The 20,675-nt window shown below is 53.5% G+C and overlaps 7 protein-coding genes across 7 annotated transcripts; 3 read left to right on the top strand and 4 right to left on the bottom strand.

The window, feature by feature from the left end:
* Nucleotides 1-404: 404 nt before the first annotated feature.
* On the top strand, nucleotides 405-2,112 carry CC84DRAFT_214738 (uncharacterized protein). Its single transcript, XM_018185605.1, has one exon. The coding sequence runs from the start codon at nucleotides 579-581 to the stop codon at nucleotides 1,800-1,802; it is 1,224 nt and encodes a 407-aa protein (XP_018032072.1). The 5' UTR covers nucleotides 405-578; the 3' UTR covers nucleotides 1,803-2,112.
* Nucleotides 2,113-3,622, bottom strand: CC84DRAFT_214737 (PEBP-like protein). The gene is made up of 4 exons (XM_018185604.1): nucleotides 3,161-3,622; nucleotides 3,057-3,101; nucleotides 2,492-2,944; nucleotides 2,113-2,437 (listed from the first exon to the last, which is right to left on the bottom strand). Exons 1-4 carry the CDS (start codon nucleotides 3,344-3,346, stop codon nucleotides 2,423-2,425), a joined length of 699 nt encoding a protein of 232 aa, XP_018032073.1. The 5' UTR covers nucleotides 3,347-3,622; the 3' UTR covers nucleotides 2,113-2,422.
* Nucleotides 3,623-6,227: 2,605 nt separating this feature from the next.
* CC84DRAFT_1189960 (Lipoxygenase) lies at nucleotides 6,228-8,097 on the bottom strand (the record flags this gene model as incomplete). The annotated part of the gene is made up of 3 exons (XM_018181084.1): nucleotides 6,228-6,468; nucleotides 6,538-7,748; nucleotides 7,804-8,097. 3 exons carry the CDS (start codon nucleotides 8,095-8,097, stop codon nucleotides 6,228-6,230), a joined length of 1,746 nt encoding a protein of 581 aa, XP_018032074.1.
* Nucleotides 8,098-8,904: 807 nt separating this feature from the next.
* On the bottom strand, nucleotides 8,905-9,609 carry CC84DRAFT_1221194 (uncharacterized protein; the record flags this gene model as incomplete). Its single annotated transcript, XM_018183240.1, has 3 exons — nucleotides 8,905-9,171; nucleotides 9,228-9,460; nucleotides 9,504-9,609. The coding sequence occupies 3 exons, from the start codon at nucleotides 9,607-9,609 to the stop codon at nucleotides 8,905-8,907; spliced, it is 606 nt and encodes a 201-aa protein (XP_018032075.1).
* An 833-nt stretch (nucleotides 9,610-10,442) lies between these two features.
* On the top strand, nucleotides 10,443-13,311 carry CC84DRAFT_1208790 (uncharacterized protein; the record flags this gene model as incomplete). The annotated part of the gene is made up of 3 exons (XM_018182183.1): nucleotides 10,443-11,861; nucleotides 12,284-12,911; nucleotides 12,974-13,311. Exons 1-3 carry the CDS (start codon nucleotides 10,542-10,544, stop codon nucleotides 13,309-13,311), a joined length of 2,286 nt encoding a protein of 761 aa, XP_018032076.1. The 5' UTR covers nucleotides 10,443-10,541.
* Nucleotides 13,312-13,847: 536 nt separating this feature from the next.
* Nucleotides 13,848-16,028, top strand: CC84DRAFT_1100560 (uncharacterized protein; the record flags this gene model as incomplete). The annotated part of the gene is made up of 2 exons (XM_018174871.1): nucleotides 13,848-14,431; nucleotides 14,483-16,028. The coding sequence occupies 2 exons, from the start codon at nucleotides 13,848-13,850 to the stop codon at nucleotides 16,026-16,028; spliced, it is 2,130 nt and encodes a 709-aa protein (XP_018032077.1).
* A 2,124-nt stretch (nucleotides 16,029-18,152) lies between these two features.
* On the bottom strand, nucleotides 18,153-19,907 carry CC84DRAFT_1063276 (uncharacterized protein; the record flags this gene model as incomplete). Its single annotated transcript, XM_018173609.1, has 1 exon — nucleotides 18,153-19,907. A coding segment is annotated over one exon (1,755 nt), but the record flags the coding sequence as incomplete, so codon positions are not given.
* Between the last annotated feature and the right edge of the window lie 768 nt (nucleotides 19,908-20,675).

A 20,675-nucleotide genomic window follows, 5' to 3' on the forward strand; every position in this document is an offset into this window, starting at 1 on the left:
ACTCATACGTTTGCTCTACTACTATGGTACGGTTCGACTGCAGCAACGTCGTACTGGGTGTGTAGGCACACCGCACGACGAAGGCAAGAACTGATACAAAAGACGCAGAATCGCATGGTAAGCTGTTGGGATACTCAATAGAACTCGCAGATTTCTCGAGGTCTCGCCGAGGTCGTTGTTGAGAGCGCAGTGAATACCGTTGCACGTGATGAAGTCTTGGCATTTATGCATTCACCCGCGTTGGTGCCTGCCCGATTTGTCGTGAAGTCTCGTGCGCGCACGACACTTCAATCATCTTCACTTTCATGGCACGTCAACCACTTTGACTGTTTTCATCACCACAAGCGACCTTCGACCAATATTCTTTCGCTAGTCTATTCGCATCCACAACACGGAATACATAAAAGCCCGCCGCAAGACGCATCCACTTGACGCTCAGCTTTTCCGAGCCGCAGACGTAGCCGCAGACGCACGGATCCGAGCAAAAGGTACTGTTCTTGGCTTTAAAGTCAAATCCGCCGTAACATCACCTCCCCTTTCTCGCATACCTCATTCCCCGCCCTCAACCAAGCGCCAGGATGACGACATACTTCTACCACCATCCGGATGGCTTTGAGTACAGCCATGTGCTCCCCAATGTTGCCCCAGTCTACCTTGCAACCGCGCTGGTTCCTGGTTCCGCCCTGGAATCTTACTGGCAGAGTATGGGTACACAGGCGACAGCATCCAGCATTACGCCAGACGATAGCCAGGATGAGTATGGTGCTACTGGAGGCGACAAGTGGCACGAGACGGACGAAAGCTACTATTCGAACAACTCCGACAATACTCTGCGTGCAAGCTATTTCGGCGATCCCTTCGCTGGCAGCGGGCAACACGGCATGACAGGCCCCAATCCGCCAATCTTTGCTCAGTCTGACGGGGAATACTTCAAGTACCCTTTTCCTGAGCTGATTCGCCCCTACCACACCCTGCACTCGCTGCTGCCTTACCTCCAACCTGCACGATTGGAGAATTCTGTATTTGGGCCGAAGCTCGACATCGTGGAGGAAGACACGGACTATAAGTTCGCTGTCGCCGTTCCGAAGAAGATGCTGGTCCTGTTCTGCGGTCGCAATATTGTCAATCGCTTTCTGCGAACGTTGGAGCGAGAAGACAACGTAAATTGGCAAGGTCTTCCCGTGGCCCAAGAGCTTCGCTTTCCTCGCCACTATACCAATCACGTCGGCGTAAAGATTATGATTTCCTGGATGCACCGAGCATGTATCACGCCGAAGAAAGATATGCGCCCAATCCGTGTCCCAAAGAACACGTTCGCTGCCTTATCCTTGTCGCGAGCTCTTACGGCGTTCGGTCTGCATCGTGACGCTAGCCGCGTGGATCATACCATCGCTACCAAGCATTTCAAGCGTTGGTTGGGCTTCGACAACATAGTCTCCATCTGGAACTGCCTACCCAAGGACAGCAAGTATGTCTACCGTATGGTTGAGGATCTACGCAACCAGCTCGACCAGTACGCGAGCGGAGATACGAAGGCGCTTCCGGACGCAGATAAGGTGCTTGAATTCTTGGAGCAGCATCCCGAGCTCTTGCATCGCATCCACGACAAAGAGTACAACGACCGCCAAGAGCTCCGGCCATTCTTTGGAACGGAGTGGTGCGAGAGGGCTGCACTTCGGACGCAACAGATGATAGCAGGCTTGATGGACACGAGGGGTGACGAGACGTCCATGCCCGTAGAGTGGGGCGGCGGTTTCAATGCGACTAACTTGCGGCCCAATTTGCGAGGTGGCAATAATTAGTCCGGAGTTCAACACCACGAGCAGAAGCGAGGTCCCGTCCAGATTCGGAAACGTGGCGTGGCGTTGACCGACCTGGAGCCAAAGATAGCCGCAAAAGATTGGCCCAAGTTCGAGAAATCTGTCGTACTCAACATCGTCGAAGCACACGAGAAAGACTGTGGCCACTCGACAGGTAGAACGGACTCTGCACATGGCGGCGATGACACGTCTCTGGAATGTTGAATAACCTGGAGTCTAGAGGAAGATGCTTGATCAAAGGCTCAAGGAACCCAGTTCCAGTATAACTTGGGTGCAACGGACAAGAGAGGTGGGGTTGACTACGGGAGCTAAGGGGCGCCCCTCTGGATGCCACTGTGTTGAGTTCTTCGAGCTTTGACCTGTTTGCATATATGGGTCTTTACGTCTGATTCGAGAGTGCAAAGTCACACTGGGTAATGATGCGCCTCATATGGCTGGTGGGAGATCCGCGACTCGTTTAATATGTCTCCGCGTCTTGAGCAATCAAGACTTTGGAAGCAACAGCTTCTGAAAGCCTTGTAGTCTTGATACACTGCATAGTTGCTATATAGCGTGATTGAGTCCAATCCGGTGCCCAATGAGTTCATAAAGATGTTGATTCATCATCTGCCCAAAGCCTACTCATAGTTAGTAAAGTGAATTCTTTCACGGGTCGCGCGGATACGGCTTACCTTGTCAACCATCGCCTGCCCCGACATCATCATGTTCGCAGCCGCACTCTTCAGAGTACCACCGACCAACATCATGGTCGCAGCCTCCACCTGCAACCCCTTCATCTCCAAGAACTTTTGGGCATTAAAGCCCCATCGGTCCTTCAAATCCTGTACATCCGCCTCTTGTGCGCCCTTGAACGACGCCCTGTAGTGTTCCTGCAGCTTCTGCAAATCTTCCTTCGTGACGGAGAACTGTTCCGTGCTGTTTGAGGACGGGCGGGCTAGAATGAAAACATAGCGATGAGGCCTGGCCGAGACGTAGTTGGGTAGCGGCGCGGGGCCGATGTATGGCGAAATGTCATTGGGGGAGCAGGAAAGGATCTTGAGCGCGCCATCTTCTTTCACGGAAATGTTGGTTGAGAGCCAGTGGCGGACTTGGCCGAAATTTTGGTCGTTGTTTTCCAGGAGGTCCTGCAGGATATGTCAGGATCCGCACTACGAGAGGGATCTATCTCCGACCGACGCATCTAATGATTCGCTTCATGACAAGTCATTGGTGCTGGATCTAGCTAGCAATGCTTACCGGGTCAACAACTAGTAGCACATAATCGCTACGTTTTTCTTTTGGCTGCATTTGTAATTTAGTTTAGTGCTGCTGCTTCGGAAAACATATGGCATAGAACATACTGCAGGGCTCAGGAAGATCTTCGGTTCATCCTGTGTCTCCTCTCGGCCAAGTTCCTGTCCAGGCGTCTCGAGAGTAGCGTTTCGAAACTGGACTTTCAGATCATACGTAAATTGTGTTGTTGCCAAGGGTAGCACATCTCCGATAACATTGTGCTTGCGTAGGAGCTGTTGCTGATCTTGAGGCATATTCGTCGGTTCAGTTAAGCGTTGATATACTCAGGTAATGAGAAGGCAAATTTGATGAAAACTGATCTGTTTCACACTGTGTTCGACAAGGCCCAGCATCATATACATTGTGTTTTTGGGATCAAGGATGATTTTCGTGACGTTTAGATGACGGACCACGAAGAACTGTCAAAGAGATCGTTGACAGGGATCTAGACGGCAACAGCAGCCGATACAGTGGCAGGCACGCTCTGCGGGACTCGGGAACTTCGCACCAGTAAGACAGATGTCAAGTGTGGAACTCCTTGCTGCCTTCCAAGCAGCTTGGTCTATTGCCACGTTGACCCTACCAATAGCTGTCCTGGCACTAGCGTCCGAAACGGAAATCGGCTAGCTCGTGTGGGTAGTGCAGGCATTTCGCCTGCTGGTTCGTTGGGTCATCAAAGCATGTCGAACGCGATCCTTCCGAGGACATCAACATCAGGCCACTATTGGGAAATGCTAGTATCATCGAAGAGCACCATAGTGCCTACGTTGCGGGGTGTGAATGTTCCAACCGGTTGACGTCCATGGCTACATTGATATCATGTGAAGACCTGGCAAAACATCGTCCAGCACGATATGAGACATTAGATGGCTATCATTTATTTGCTCGGGAAACCTGCCTGGAGAGATTCCCCTAGGTGTTCTAGGTAATTTTGAACTGATTTGGCTAACGTCACGGACGCTGGATGTACAGATATCGCGATTGATCATTATCATGGAAGGCAGCGGCCTAAGCGCAAGTCACCCGTACAGACAAGAACATCCAGTACCTTGAGAATGATTGGACCGAAAAGCGACTTAAACTTCTATACATGGTCATACATGCCGGTTTAAGATGATTGCGATTCAGATCAAGCAAACTGACTTGAAGGTCTTGCCAGTCATTTGACACAGGCACAAACGCATGCACCAGTTGATTTTTATAAAGGAGCACAACTCGATGCTCTTGGTCTTCAGGACCTTGACACAAAAGCTCCCGAGAAAGCTGCCCGGGTGTTCCGGAAAGTATGGCGCAAGATCGTCCTGACGCTCACGAGCGAGGCCACGAACACTTGGAAACCTCCAAAGATGCACTAGTTGGTCAATTTGCTGAACTACGCCACGACCTCCCGTTGAGGGCCCAGCGTCCCGGCAGCTTCACGAAATATGTCGACGAGCGGTATCCTCAGCTCGAGCAACGCTGGACCGCGCCGCAACAAGGGCCCACGAAAAGAAATTCAGACGAGGCAACCAGCGATATGCCAGGTAGCTGGATCGAAAAGCAAAGCATCAATCCTGAGCTATCACCACTTCCGGTGTCACTTCGGGAAGGAGCCAAAATGCCGCGTTTATCTGGTTCAGCAGACGAGCGACCAGCTCCCGCCAACGCAAACTGGAACGACATCCCCGATGAAATGCTCGAACAGATGTCCGGCGAGACCAAGCCGCAAAGCAAGGCGGAGGCAATCCAGCGACGAAAGTTTCGAAAGCGCAATGCTACGAATAGATCGAAGACTATGCTTGGGAGCTGTCAGAATTTTCCGGAGAACACGCCACTCAACTCCATGGACACTACCCTGGAGCCGCAATTAGTAGCTTTGGTAGGTATACCCATTCTCAACTACAACCCTAAAGCAATATAATCTAACAGAGAACAGTCAGATACACCTAGGAAGTTCACACTCCACCCCGTCGCGAAGCTAGAGGCTCATCCTCAACTTCAAAAACTCAAGCTGCGCCGAGGTATCGGTGCCAGCAGCAGCAGTCAGGACCATGCCACCGATCTAGACATGGAAGAGCTCACTTCCAGCACGCCTGAAGCTGAAGAGGGCCATGAGCAGGATGAGAGCGAGTCTGACTGGAGTAACAATTCTGATATCGAGGGCATCGAGTTTGACGAGATCTTGAACACTTCACGTGCTACTCAAGGACTCGATCCTCGCCTTGAAAATGAGGCGAAGACTGTCTTGATGCTCAATATGATTAATGAGGGGACTACCGGTGATGACTTCAGCACGGAGACCGAATATGAAAATAAGAAGCTCGATGAAGCTGCTACTAACATCGCTACCTACAACGACCTGGACGATGATGAGTTTTCCGAGTACTGTCACAACTACCTCAAGGCGAGGAAAGCGGCAGGCGAGCCCACCATCCTCCCTAAGGACATGCTTGAGAAGCTCCGAGCCCAAGTCAAAGCGGACGAAGAGCGAAGCCGCGAGACGGACCCGCACTACCAGCACGCACTCATGATGGCAAAGGTCAACGCAGCCCAAGCACGACGCGAAGCCGAGATGCCTGACGGGGTTCTCTATCCCGAGGTTGCTTGCGGAGAGAAGTGTACCCTTGAAGACCAAAATTGGGACCTGCTCGACGACTTTGATGTGAAGGTGCAGCGGGATGGCGAGGATGCGTCAGGACTGGTAACGGCTCAACGTTCGGAGGATGAGATGGAGGGAGATGTGAATGCTCCATCAGAGCCTAAAAAGAGCACTCAGAGCGTGTTTGAAGAGAACACGAAAAAGCTCAAGACTATTTACCGATGGGCTTCAAAGGCCGGAAACGTCTTCGCTTCTAAGAAGGGGCCAAAGGATCCTCGTAAGGTTGGCTGGACACTGGCCGATATCCTCGAAGAGGATGAGCGACGGGCTAGGCGCTGAGCGAGAGTATGCCCTCGTGGTTTCCCTACACCTTACTGAGTATTGCCCAAAGCTTACATGACACCGGTATGATTATAACGGCACCGACACGGCTTACATGAATAAAATGTGCTTATTGTTTTGCATACAGTGGGACAAGATTGGGAGCATGATCATGAGTGTTTCCCTTACACAACTAGCGAATGTTACTCTACGCCAGCTAGCCAAATCACCTGGGCTCAGATCGTTAGTGAGAAAGGCGCCTCCGTTGGATCTAGAGCTCTCCAAATGAACGGCGCTCCCTGACTGAGGCCATCTCTGTTGAACGTACGACTTCGGATCTGTTTGCTGAATGTGAACATTGCCTCCTTGAACTCTGCCGCAGCTGTGCGAGTTTCACGGTTGGTTCCATTAAGAAATGTAGGGCTGTCGAACATGTACGAAAGCGAGCGGGTGCTGTTCGCGATAAGTGGTCTTGCACTATAGCATGCGTGAGCAAAATTTCACAAACTTTAGGGTGTCGAGGTATCTATGAAGGGTCTCACTTACAAAAGTCCATCGACCTGGAACTGCGCCAACGCAGCTTGCAGAGGTGGTAGATATTGTGCGACCGAAGTAATACCCTTGGTAGTTGGCACAGGTCTATAAAGTGAGGCGGGATGCATGGGCAGCGTAGCTGATATGGAGAGCAGATTGTTGGTGTTGACCGAGTGATGGACTGTCGACACTAGATGGGCGATGTGAGTGAGAGCATCAGTGAGCTCATCTACACTGTCGAACTTGCTAGGAAAATCGATGGCTTTGGCAGGACCATTAGCTTCAGTAGCCCAGGCTTGAAGTTCTGGATCGCCACGAACAGCACGATCGGATTTGTAGAACGACCTGACAAAGGTACGCATAAAGCTCCGGATCGCCTTGTGGATAGTAGATGCGTTTTCATAGTATGGGAAGTGTTTCAGCTTGGGCCCATCGCCATTGATGAGACCCCTCTTCTGCAGATCGGTCTCAAAATATCCCTCTTTGAATGAACCGGTTCCGTTGAAGTAGAGTTCAGTGACGAAGTCGCGCGCTCCAGTGCCGGTAATGGGGAATAAGGTATCAAAAGCTGTACCATTATCGAACAGGAAGCTTTGCGCTAGTGGTTGGATAGCGAAGAGCTGGTAAGTCAATCGATCCAAAAGTGCATATATCGGATGCTCGATGCTAAGAGTACGGATCGCTGCCATCCAAGCAATCTGTACGATCTCGTGAGTTGCTGCAAGATGCCATGTCTGCGCAAAGAAGAAGTCGTTGACATTGAACATGATTTTGGCCAGTGTCCAGTCGGCATCTTCATCAATTGGTGTATAGATGAGGTTTGATCCGACATTGGTTCTTATAGCGAGGGGGAGGAACTGCCCTCTCTTCGACATGTAAAAGTAGGCATCGCAAGCCGCTGCAAATTTGTTCGTCGTTCTTGGCCAGCTTGCTTGTGCGCGATGGTCAGCATAGAAAAGTCTACCGTCCTGGAGCAACTTCTGGAGAGATAGAGACGAGCCCGTAACTTTGGAAACGGTCGAGTAGTCCACCTGGAAGGGGAGCTCCGAGGATCTCGGAAGTCGTCGCACGGAAAAGGCGGAATTGGCTAGCCGTTCCATTGAGAAGAAGAGATCTTGTGTGTAATTGGTGAGTAAACCCGGGGCCGGACCTTTGGGTAAGGTTTTAGCCCATTGCCCTTGATACAAGAGCAGGTATTCTTCAAAAGTATCTAAGCCTTGATACTGTAACAACATAATCAGCACTGTCTCCTTGAGATCGGATTCAGAGCGGACTTACCTGCTCCGTAGAGCTACTGGCGCGCGCTGTGTCCTCCGCCACCAATAAACTGTTAGGTGTGGTCTCGAGCTGTTCATTTCCTATATCTGCCGCCACCTTTGCCTTGCCTAAGGGCCCACTTGGGTAGAGTGGCCCGCCAGCTACTGCTGGTCCATAAAGAAATCCCGCCCTTGTGGTATTGATTGCTACACCTCGACGTACAGCATCTGCTGGCCCTTGTGGAATTGTGTATCCCCAAACTCCACCGAATATCCCGCACAAGAGCAAAATTATTGCAGACACAGAAGAATTCATCATGGAGTATTAGGCGTAATCGAAGGCAAGCACGAAAGAAAAGATAATGTATGTCAGATGGGTATCGCCCTATGCGACGATGATCTGCTAAATCAACCGCTGTAAGAGATCCAGAGACAATACGAGAACCTGGGGGTCTAATGCTTTTATCCCAATCCCAAGATGGTGTAACACCAAGGCAATATTGCAAAAAACGAGCGGCTGATTGAATGAGCCCGCCCCTGATACCCCATACGGCAGAGCTGTGATATAGGACTGGCCACGAGCCAGATCAGGGGAGTCCAAGATGGTGTCCTTGGGGGAGTTGGTGGTCAGCCAACTGCAGCTTTAACGAGAGCACGGGCTTCCCTCGTTCGTGTTTTGCTGATGTAGGATGAGCACCACAATTATTCACCACAACCGGAATAGATTGGCTTGTCTAGTGCGTATGTCCGCACTAGCGTGGGATGGGTATCTTCCCACCTCTTTCCGATCCTTTCGGATCCATGGGTGAACGGTGCGGCTGAAGTCACTTGCTGCTGACACCGGAGTTGGCTGTTCCGCCCCCCAATCACCATTCAGCTAGGCGTATAAGAATCAGCTCAGCAGCGCCATCGCAAAATGAACCCTATTCTATGCGTCTGCACATCGATCAATACGAGATGGTACTGCGCGGCTTATCGGAATGCGCTTAATGTCTCAAAGTTAGTAAATACCATCACCGAAAGTACGTTGAATCGATTCAGAAGTGATAATCTTTTTCGCCAAGTTCAATTCGAGGCAGATGTACATAGAAAGGTTGCGGTACACTGAACAATGACATTCGCCCTATTCGAACTGGATAATGAGGTTTCTGGCGAAAGTCCCGTCTTCCGTCATACCGTGGAGGCCGTCGACATTCACTTTGTTGGCTCCTTCCCCACTACGGCATTCGGCGTCTTCGTAGAGATTTGGTTTTTGGCCACCTGAACCGACTAGAGTTTTTTGCACAGGCTTGCCGTGCCAGCCTACGATCTCGATCATCTCAAGTGGGGTCGCGTGCCCGTCGTAATCGCCCTCGACAGCAATGGAAAATACATTGTCGGAGAATTGGAACTATTAGCCAGTCAGAGATCTCTGATCATATAAGGATCTATAGCACTTAAATTGACCACTTTGGCATCTTCTGGGTCGATAGTAACTCCATCGTGAAGAAATAACTCTCCAGAAGCGGCTTGGTTGCTGTCCAGCGCTGCGATGATAGTCCATGGATTCTGCTTCATGTGTGTCGTTGTGTTTGCAGGTGTCTGGTATGCGATTACCGTGCCTCCTCTCACATAGACAGGAATATGTTCCAGTGGGGCTTCAAGTGTAACGTTTTGGCCGGGTACGGCGTGCACCTCGTCTAGGGTGTATCAGTCATACCAGCGCGGTTCCCGTTGCAAGACCGGGGAAGACGCCCTGCGATTCTCGCAGGAAAGGCGCGAGCACGGGTGTGAGAAGTATGCTGGGTCCCAACATGAACTGGTTGTCAATAGACTTGAGAAGCTCCATTGGGGAAGTTGCAAGACAGTGGCCGTAAAACAGTCCCGCCTTCGGTGTGAGCTTTCCAAAACAGCGTGTACTGGTAGGGCAAAAGCTGAAAGCGAATATAGATCGCTCGTCTCGTCGCTTCTGCTGTGGTTGCCCATCTAAAAGCTCCTTGCGAGATCGTATTGCGGCCGTTGTGATTCCTGTAGAGTGGGGAAAAAGCGCTGAGCTGCATCCATCAAGTGCACAGCTCCATATCAGCATTGCTGTTGAAAGCTTCGGTTTCAACGTCAAAGTAAGGTATACCAGCAATCGAGAAAGTCAGAGCTTGCGGAATAGTCATGTACATACTACCCCAACGTAGATTCGTGTCACCACCCCAGTGACCTGTATAATTACCGCTACCTGGAGAAGTAGAGCGAGCAATGAAAGCATAAACCTTCAAAGCTTGCAAAGTCGAAGCCGAGAATAGTGCGGAGAAATTTGGGTAATTCTTCCATTTGGCGACCCTTTTATTATCGCCGCCGCATTGTACATGGCATTCCAGCATCACTACATAATGGAGGTTGCCATGGAACGCTGTAGTCGTTCAAGCATACGCAGATGGAAGCACTCGCCGGAGAATGTCTGATAACACCGCGCACGGTGAGTTAGGCTGCCTAAGAACCCGCATTCAATGCATCGCCACCAGTAGCTTTTGTGACTGGCCGGGGTTCACCCTGTGGCTTGAATGAATATAAGGTATGAGGACTGGACCAAAATAGACCATGGATGGTCGGAAACATGCTCTTTTCAAGGTCCACGAATTCAATCTTTATTATTCACTGGACGAGGAAACATGCGTTTTGTCTACGCATCAAGGCACCTATGGCCATAAGATCAGCATACGCTCCCCCTTCTCTAGCTCCCTATAAGTGCGACCACGACCAATTTACTAAGAATCAACCGTTTATAGGATGTCTCCACCAAACGAAACCAGTAAGCAATCACCCGCCCATCGCAGGTCGTCGCGGAATAGTCGAAGCCGAAGCGCATCACTACAAGCGCAGAAGCCACGGCATCCTATCCATACCGACCACGAATCATCAGCTTTCTTCCAGGACTACGCATTTGGTTTGGATCTATTGCGACCTTTGTTCCCATCTTACTGTCCCCAGCCTCAGGCTTCCCGTGGGCCAGGTGCGAGCACAATCTCGAGGGCTGTGAACACCATGACATTTCCACCATCGAACGCTCCTCGCGAACCAAGAGCGATGCGCCAATCCAACCCCTTCCGTGGCGGCAGAAGAAAATTGAGGGCCTGTCCAGAACTCCAAATTGGCAACCCTCCGGAACCTCCGCAAATTAAGTATCAGCAGGCTATGGCGTATATCGACGGTGTAGTGCGCAAGACGACAGGCACGGGAGCTGGACAGCATATACCCGGTCTATCGCCGACACAGGGTCCTTTGAAAATGCCCCCACCGTCTCCTATATTTCAAGAGTTGCAATCTAATAGGGAAGGTGGCTATTTCTCGTTGAAGCCTGGACTGCGCGGTACGGAGGGACGGAATATTGCGCCGCTTCATGAGGCTGCACAGGTGGAGCAGAACGCATGCACACCTCAGCAAAGTTCGCAAGACCAAGACAGTCTGCCAGCCTCGTCAAGTGAGCACGAGCTTGTCGAGGCTATGCAAGGGCTCCATCTGTTTGGTAATTTGCGGTCGACACCTCATCGTTCAGCAGTGCGAACTCCTGATGTTGCTAAAAACCTAATCGAAGATGCAGGGCTATTGAGTTCTGCTCGTAGGGGCGCTGAAGTTGCCCAAGCGGCGCTCTCTGAGCCTGCAAGAGAGATCAACGCTAGCAATCCGTCGTCTCCCGATGAGGCTGTAGATGATGTCCGGGTTACCACGGAGCACATTCCTCACGAGGGTCCCATCTCGCATGAACACGCGGAGCCCTCTGCTGAGCTGGGTACGCTACAGACTGCCGAAAACCTTCCAGTCCCGCCGCCTGCACTTCCTTTCGCTCCGCCACATTCACCTGCACGATCGACGGTAACTCATGAAGATGTTTCCATAAAGCCCGAACTGCAGATTGCGCCAACAATAGACTCAGGAATCGGAACAACAAACAGTGAAAAACACAGTTTTGAGGACATTCCTCTCGACAGCCCAACGCCAAGCAGTCCCAAAAACAGTCACAATCCGTCCGTTGAATCTGCAGACTCGGATGATGACTTTGAGGTCGTTGACACGGACAAGTACCAGACGCTACGGAATGGTCGAGCTCGTGTATGGGAGAGATGGGTACAGGGGAAGCCTTGAGTCTAACTTGTCGATGTTTTCCGTTCAAGTCTTTCGTTGACCTGTTACTCTGTACATCAAGCAAAGTAACCGGGTTGATATTCATGCTTTCCTAGCTTAGCTATATACAAAGTCCCATGTACAAAGTTTTCCCGCGCAAATGCGTCATGACACCAGCGCAGTGTGACAATCACGTGTGGACCTTTTCACCTCACATCGCAGGCCTGGGCCCGCAGTGTCAGGGGCACGTGACTCCCTGGTATCGTGATAGCACCTTTTCACGAGCTGTCGGTTCACATACGCTGTATTTTTGCAATACCCAGGGCCTCATCACGCACCACCCCACCGAACCCCAGCTCCGCCACCTCTAAAGCCCTCCTGAACGCTTGCCCTGAGCACCCACCCCACAGCATCACTTCCAAATCCTGGCCCACCAGCGCAAGCCCTTCGGCAAGCACACAATGGGCTTCTGGACCACCGCCAAATGGGTCTTCACCACCGCCCTCGACCACATCGAAGAGCGCCCCACCGCAAAACAATACAAATTGCACCCGGACAGCGCATACCTTGGCAACAAGTACTACCCTCAAGAGACGCAAGTCCTGCCCATCTCCACGCGCTCCATCCCATCGGCTGAGCCACCAACATCGACATCTCCACCCTCATCCCTCACTGCCCTCGCTCCCGCGAGAAACCCAGGCTCACAGTCCGGCATCATGCAGCCCCACGTTCACATTGGGACGAAGGCTGTGCAGACGCCGATGCGACTACCGGAGGCAAAGTATACCGTGTTGAGGCAAGGGGATCTGGTGGATGATGATCGTATTGATAGGGTGGTAGGTCGGGAGAGGGATATGTATTGGGTTGTGAAGGGGGCGGTGGTGTTGATGGTTAGGGAGCGATCGGAGGCGGAGGCAGAAGCGCGGATGGTGTCGGTGAGAAAACTGCAGCAGAAAGAAAAGACGCAGGAGGTGGGTGGGGCTGTAGAGGGTACGGGGAGTGGTGATAGGAATCCGCTGCGGAGTCCGAGTGTTGAAGGTGAGCTAACCCTCATCTCTGCTCCCATCTGTTCGTATCTTGGTTTGCTAAGCAGTGCTCAGATTTCTTCGCGGACACCTTCGACGCCGGACAGCACGCACCCGTCGACACGCTCCCGCCGAATCCCCTCGACAAAGTCTTCGGTGCTTCTCAGCCGCTCAACCCACTCGATACCATCCCCTGGAGCGAAATGGTTGTCGTCTTCCGACGTGACACGAAGGAGCTATTCGTGCGCAGGCTGGACGGCAAGCTGTATCCTGTGATTTGGAAGGTGCTTGCGATCCATTCCCGTCGGGAAGAGGTGGTTGATGATAGCCCGCGGGTGGTAAACGGACTCAAATTCACGAGCGTGGAAGGGGAGATTGACGCGGAGGACTATGTGAATGTGGATCTTGTTTGAAAAAATGTGCCTTGGACCTGATTCGGATGGTCGCGATAGGCGATGACATGTTCAGAGCTTGGTTCAGGCGCTATAGCAGGTCTTGATATACACTCACTTTTGGCGTGTATAGAGAGCCCAGTTTGGGGGAGGAGTTATGGCTGTTCAACAGCATTACCCTTGGAAGGAGGTCTTTTTCTTCTCAGGTGCCAAAGCACTATGAGATTCGCAAATAGCGTTATCTTTCTAGTTTCGTTATTTGCCATTATTGTGATGTCACCGGGTTGGCGTTGGTACGTGACACGGTCAATTAGATGAGCGTTTGAGGACAACAAGCTCACAAACGATGCGCATGTCACTACCAGGATTTCTTCCGACTACCTATATGCAAACCTCAGAAGGGCTTAGCGACGACGCACCGCCACCGCCACCGCCACCGGCAGACGTCACCAGCCACAATGACGTCCCCGGACGCGTCCCGCAGTCGCAGCATCAGCGACTCGACGGCTGGGCACGCGTCGATGCAAGCTGCCGTCCTCCGCCATGCTCCCCTGACAATGTCGGACCCAGCTCTCACACCCGCGCAGACGCACGCCCTCTTCGACATCCTGATCCACCACCAGCTTTACGCGGAAATCGAAGCGTTCAAATACCCACAGGCCATCGAGCAATATGGGTTCCCCTTCGGCAAGGCGGACGGCGTGCAGACGACGTCGCCGCTGCTGCAGAACATGCTGAACAAGTTTGTGCTGCGGCTGCCGGGCCTGAAGAACGTCGGGCGGGACTTCTGGCAGGACAAGGTGCGCGTGCTGGTCAAGAAGCTGGGCGATGCCGAGCTCTCCGAGAGCTACGACAAGGGAGCCATCGGCGCGAGGAAGGCGCTGGCCACGGCCATAAGCAGCCTGCTCGAGTACGTCGCGAGGGGCATGCTGGGCGGCTACCCGGCGGGAGAGCGCCGAGAGAAGCGCAGCGAGTACGATGCGACCAAGCCCGACGACGTGCACCAGGCGTGGGACGACGGGATGCGCGAGCTGATCTACGGCGACCTGCTGGATGAACTGTTCGACACGGTCGCGCAGTCGGGCCAGCTCGAGCAGCACTCTAGCATGGTGCAGGCGGCGCACGAGTACATCCTGCTGAAGTGAGTCCCTGGTTCTCCCGTCGCGCTGGGCGGGGATACTGACGTGCCCAGCCTTGCATCCTTCCTCCACCACGTCTTCGTCATGTCGCCCGACGGCCAGTATCTCCTCCGCCTCCTCGAGAACGTGCACCGCCTCATCCCGTACATGATGGTCAGACAGACACTGCGCGTAGGCAACGCGGCAACCATGATCAACGGCATGGTCCGGCTGGTCCTGGCAAAGCTCTCCGTAACCGCCGTCACCAACTGGATCGGTCTTACCAACAACACGAACGATGGCATGAACCTCATGCAGCAGATCATGTCCACCGTCATGGCATGGGACACGTCGGAGTTCCAGAAACGCGCCCAGAAGCTCGAAAACTGCAGGGACCCACCCAAGAAGGACGTCTTCAAAGCGATAAAGACGTATGTTTATGCTTCGAAAGACAGGCACGATGCCGCCCGCAACATATCACTAGCAGAGTCCAAGTCCATCATTGGCGTGATCCTGGAAACTTCGGATCCGCCCATAGACCCGGCTTCTCTCACCGACCACCAACACGCCGTAGCCATGGAGTACTACAGCAACTACCTCTCCATACGTGATCGTGAGGAGCTCACAAAGATTCTCTGCAAACTCCAGCCCGACGTATTGACCTCCGCTATGAAAGACCTCGTCGCGGCATTTGATCCCGTCATTCGCGCCGTCCACAAAGCCGTCGATCTGTCCGATACCGTCTACGACGCAGAAGTATTTCTCACCGACCTCATCAAGGTGTCAAAGCCCAAGAAGGCCACCGGAACGAGCAGTAGACCAGGCAGTCGCGCAAGCTCGCCTGGCCCTTCCGGCGGTGCTAGCATCAAGGACAATCCCAGTGCATCACACGTCCCCACAGTCGAAGACTACGTCCAACTCCTCAGAAAGCACATGCCCTCCGCCCACAAATTCCTACACCAAATCTGTAAGAACGCGCCCGACCTAGCAAACCAATACCGCGAATACGCGCAATCCGTCCTTGCCGAATTCCGCGTTGACGCCTCCCCGTCTGCCGAACCTACCGCCCACGGCGCCGGCAACATGACGCTGCCCCTGCAATCCCTCTTCTCCACCCTCTCATCTGAAAAGCAGAACGAGCTCAAGAAGCTCCTCGACGCCCACGAAAAGCACCTCCAGTCCCTCAAAAAGACGTCCCAATCGCGCCTCCAAACCATCATGCCCTCGCACACCAATCCATCCCCAAAACCCAGGTCCACAGGCAAAGGCACAACCCACGGCCCGGGCATGTATCTCAGCCGCTGGAACTCGCTGCTGGACAGCTGCTACATCACGCCCGCGACGCTGCACGGGCCCGTGCGCCGCGGGTGGGAGGTCAAAGGCGAGCTCGACGGCAGAGGGCTGAAGACGTCTGCTGCCACGGGTGGTGCGAGCCACAGGCGGATGGGGAGTCGGGATCGCAATCAGGGGATTAGTATCGCGGATGGGACGGGTGACGCGGTGGAGCGGCGGGAGAGGAAGAGGGATGGGCTCGAGGAGGATCGTGTGAGGGAGGTGTGGAAGGGGATGGAGATGGGGTGGGTAGGCGTTTGTCGAGGTTTGGAGGTTATGGGTGATTGAAGGGCTGTATTAGTATCTGTCGTATGATGGTTGAGGTTGAGGTCGAGGTTGAGGTCTAGGTTGAGACTCTCAAGCGATCATGGCTGCATGGTGGATTTGACGCGCGTTGCCAAATGCGCATCCGCACCACCCCATCTCACACGGCCTAGGTGGCCTTACGTACACTTGCCCCTTTGAGGCAATTTGCATGCTTGATGAAAAGAAATGCTATTAATGCCGTCACATTACCTTCTTTTTCTTAGGCCACAGTGTCCGTAGGACCTACCTGTCAGAAAACGCGGCGGTCAGAAAATGCGGACTTGGAGCGCAGCCTCGCCCAGCTCAGCGGATCCGTCTGCCCAGAAATACCTGCAGGCGTGGTGTTCCCAGCTGAGTTCAACTTGGCGAGGCGGGTGGGCGGCGGAGGTGGGTCGGGTAGGATGCAGTGAAGGCGGAGGTGGACCTGTGGTGCCTCGTGTTCGATCGACGACGAGATGAACCGCATATGCGCGGCTTTCAACAGGGTAGCTGAACCCCACGAAAGTGTGGCTTGCTGACAATACAGAGCTGCATCTACCACAGCAAGGCAGGACTTAGACACCTCACCGCAGTAGAAGGCTTCGCCAGCTACCCCCACCTCTCACACTGACCAATACGCCCCCAAATCTACTGCAGCCTCGCCTAAGCTATCCCAGATCTCAAAAATTCAAGACTGTACCCCAGAGTCGCGTCCGCATCTCCACAGGTTTTCTGACACTGCACAAGCATGTACGCATATCAAGCTTTCAGGCGCTAGGTAGCGCCCATCGGAAAAGGATTCAGACGTTAAGACCACGGACTTGGAAGGGGTGCATCGCATATGCATATGCATGTGCGTGTGAGTTTGCGGTCTCGCCTACCTACGTACTGTGCCGCCCGCGTGCATGCGTAGCGTCCGGTATAATTTGACGTCGACGTTGAGGCGGACATCAGAGGTTGTCTGACAGTGATGGGATCGCCGCAGTGTGAGCTTTCGGACCCATCGAAATGGCGTGAAGTACGGAGCGCGTAGAGTGTGTGGGTGAAGTTGCGGGGTGAGGGTTCAAGCTCAACAACCTGAACAATTCGATGCAGTGCGTCCCGGTTACGAGACTCAGTCGCCGAGCTGCGAATGTGCACTCAAAGACGTAGACTACTGCATCCAAATCGGTGCAGAACTAGGTGCGCAGGCTAAACTTTCTTACGCCGTGTAGATGTCACACCACGCCTCACCGCCACTTCCTCTTCGTGATACATGGCATGGCGTGAGCAGACGGGCAATTCTCATCCCCACACTGCAATTGGCCAATCGACTCCAAGACCCTTCTACACACACCCACGACGAGTCTGTGATACTCCCACAAAACATCATATGCAGGACCGTCCCACTACCACACCGCACTTGCAGCCCTGCAGGAGCGTATACCCCGTACTCCAGGCTCCGTAGAACCCACTACGCACACTAGCAGCTAGACGCCCGCTACCTCAAGCTCCCGCGCCACATCCATACCCAGACCCCTTTTCTCCGCAATGCCCGTAGCACACCCCGCATTCACAGACCTGCGCGCGACTATTGGATTTCCGCACCTGCCGCAAACCGGAAGGCTACGGGCTCGCCCTCGTCCTCGGGCATGGAATCCTCGCGCTTCCGAGCCCGAGAAGAGACGAGGCCGACCCAACCGGCCAGCGGCGGGAGATCGGCGGGGTGAGTCGGCGCAAATGACCGCAGACGTCATGGGCTGGCAGGCCAATAGAGGGGAGCTTTTCGTTGTGGTCACTATCGAAGTAGGCGCGATGCCCCCGGTGGTCGTTTGTTTGGGGTTGCGAGGGCGGTCATATGTTGTTATGCTAGGTTATCGGCGTAGGGTGGGAATAGCGGTGGGAGACCTCACGAGATTCGAGGTGGACAGATCGTGATGGGTGGTTTGAAGAGTGATATTAAGTGTAGCATATTTGGTATCCGTATCCTCCTAGCCTAATCGTAAAGTCATGATATACATGCTGTGCGTGATCGCGATAATGGTATCTCTCAGCCGTGCCGTGCACTCTCAAGCAAGTCCAAACGCCACGCCCGCCCAACCGCAGAATGGGAGCCCAAAAGAAAAAGTAACAAACGTGCCGCTACCACATGTACATCTTCTCAGGCAGCTTCGCCGGGTCCACTACCCTGAACCCAACCTCACCTTCGTCCCACGCGACACCCTCCACGCTCAACGTCCACGCTACAAGCACTAGCCGCGCGACGTGGATGATAGTCTGCACGTCCATCGGTAGGCTCCCTTTTAGTATATCCTCCACCTGTCGACCAAGGTTGTGTACGGGGAACGTAGAGCTTGACCGACCGCTGGTAAGGCTTGCGGGTCCGTCAGGCGAGGCAGTGCCGGACGAGTTGTTCGAGTGTCTCGACCTGTTACGGGTGTCCCTACGCGGCATGCTAGAGTTGCGCTTGCTCCGTGAAGACAGCGGCGTCGAAAGGATTGTCCTGCCGATGAGGTGCGCGGCTACGGCGTCCTCATATGAGCGCTCCATCTCAGACTTGAGACCCTCCCTCACAGCATCAAGAACGTCGGAAGGCCGCATGTCTGGGACGATCGCCATGAGACGCCCCAGCAGTGTGATGTAGCGGCTCATCCGCGCGACCTTGTCCGCGAGTGGTTCATCGGTGACAGTACCCGTGGCGAGCTTAGCAAGCCTCTCGTTGGCGCGGAAGCGAAGATGTGTGTTGGCGTCGTCTAGGAGGGGACCGAAGAGCTGGAGGTGTGGAGCCTGACGGTGGACTTTCTCGACGAGGGCGTCTAGACGTTGGAGCAGACGGCCTGGATCAACTCCGCCAGAAGCGACAAAATGGACTGTTTGGATGAGGGGGATGCTCGCGAATGGAGTAAAACCGCCTGTGAAAGCGAGATCACCTATCGCTTGAAGGAGTCGGGATGTGGAATTTGTGGTCTCCGAAGTTGCGAACGTGTGAAAGTTTGGTGCGCGAGCATTGGGAAGTCGCGCAAGGAACTGGGCTCCTTTGGTGTCCGCACCGGTTGCCTTCAGATGCAGATGCTCTCCTGCTTCCAGGTGTGCCAGAGTTTCAGGAGTGATCAAGATGCTATTGATGGTTTTGCGATCTGATGCGAATGGCAGCGAGCCCGATGCAAGATGCTTAGCGTGGAGGGTGGAGTAACTTGAACCCTTGGCTGCAAGTTGGGAGATGTTCCGCTTGTTTGATGTCAGTGATATATGGTATGATCCGTCACTCGTCGCCGTCGCTGCGATTGAAATACCCAAAGCGCCCTTGTACGTGTTGGCCCAGCTTTCGCACTTTTCATTCTGAGCATCCAGACTGATATCCACAGGGCTTCCTAGGATGACCGACAGTGCTGCAAGTTCGTGACCTGTCACTGGCACGGCGGTATGTCCCTGGAAGATCAAGGCGTGCTGCAAGTCCTGGTCCCAGAATGAATGTATCGATCCGGGGCCACCAGCCTCAAACGGAAGACCGTATGAAAGCGGGATCAAGTCTGGCGATGATAACTTCTTGACGGACCGTGACCGGCCGATTCCCAGCTCTCCCAGATCTATTGAGTTTCTAATCACATCGACCGACTTTCGTGATGCTCGCTTGGATAGTTCTGGCCGGCTCGGTGGTGAAACACTGACCGATGGCGCCCGCTGCACCTTCTTGGTCGAAGCCAGAAATCTGGTAATCTCTGAGGTGTATGTCCCGCGTTCAGCAACCGGGCGGTTCCGCAGCTCATGCGCAAAGGCTTCGTATACATCTTGAAGGGAGAGTTCGCCTGGCGTGCCATGCTGAACGTTGAGTAGTGAAGAGGATATGATGTTTTCGTCTCCAGCTTTGACTATTCCCGAGAGTGTCGGCACCCAATGTCCACGTTCCTTCTTTGGCGTCGTGAATAACTTGACTGAGCGAGCTCGCGATAGGAGAAAGGGTTCTTGCTGTACGGGGTCCACAGACCGTTGGCCAACTGTTTCCGGTTGGTCCTTGGAGGACTTGTTGTGGCTCCACAGAAAGCGTGCGACGACGACCATGATGGAGAGTAGCACGAGGCTGGAGACAACGCTGACTGCGATAGTCCGCTGACGCATCGAGGGCGAGCGTGATTTGAATATATAGTGAATGGTCGCTGGGATCTCGCTAGAGGTGCACCCCGGTCGGCCACGTCCAATCGGACCGTGAGGAAGGCGCGAAGTCCGACCTGCAACCATGTGCGCCCGAAAACCCTGGCAGTAGTGAAAGAAGGCTACCACGGTCCACAAAAGGGCCTTACGGATCAAATGCCTGCTAATGACGGAGGCATCAAGTGATTGGGCGCGACGGCTGACAAGTATGACTGATGGTTACTGGAAGATAGATTGGGCAAGAGGAAACCGCTCGCCAACTGTACAAAGCAGCACAACAATGAGAAACACCTTCAGCACTGACAACGGCCGCACATTCACGTTGGCCAGGACAGCGACCCGACAACGACCAAGCCCGCACGTTCGTCCGCACATAGAAACACGTGCATCCTTCTCCCTTGTTCTATGTCAACTCCTCGATGAGTAAAGTAGCATTTGGAAAACTCGGCAACGTGAAGCCAGTGGGCCCGGACTCCGAGTACCCGTCAGCCGGCCGATCTCTTTGTCCATGCGACCTGCATG

Source organism: Paraphaeosphaeria sporulosa (assembly GCF_001642045.1).
Source record: "Paraphaeosphaeria sporulosa strain AP3s5-JAC2a unplaced genomic scaffold CC84scaffold_10, whole genome shotgun sequence".
NCBI lineage: Eukaryota > Fungi > Ascomycota > Dothideomycetes > Pleosporales > Didymosphaeriaceae > Paraphaeosphaeria > Paraphaeosphaeria sporulosa.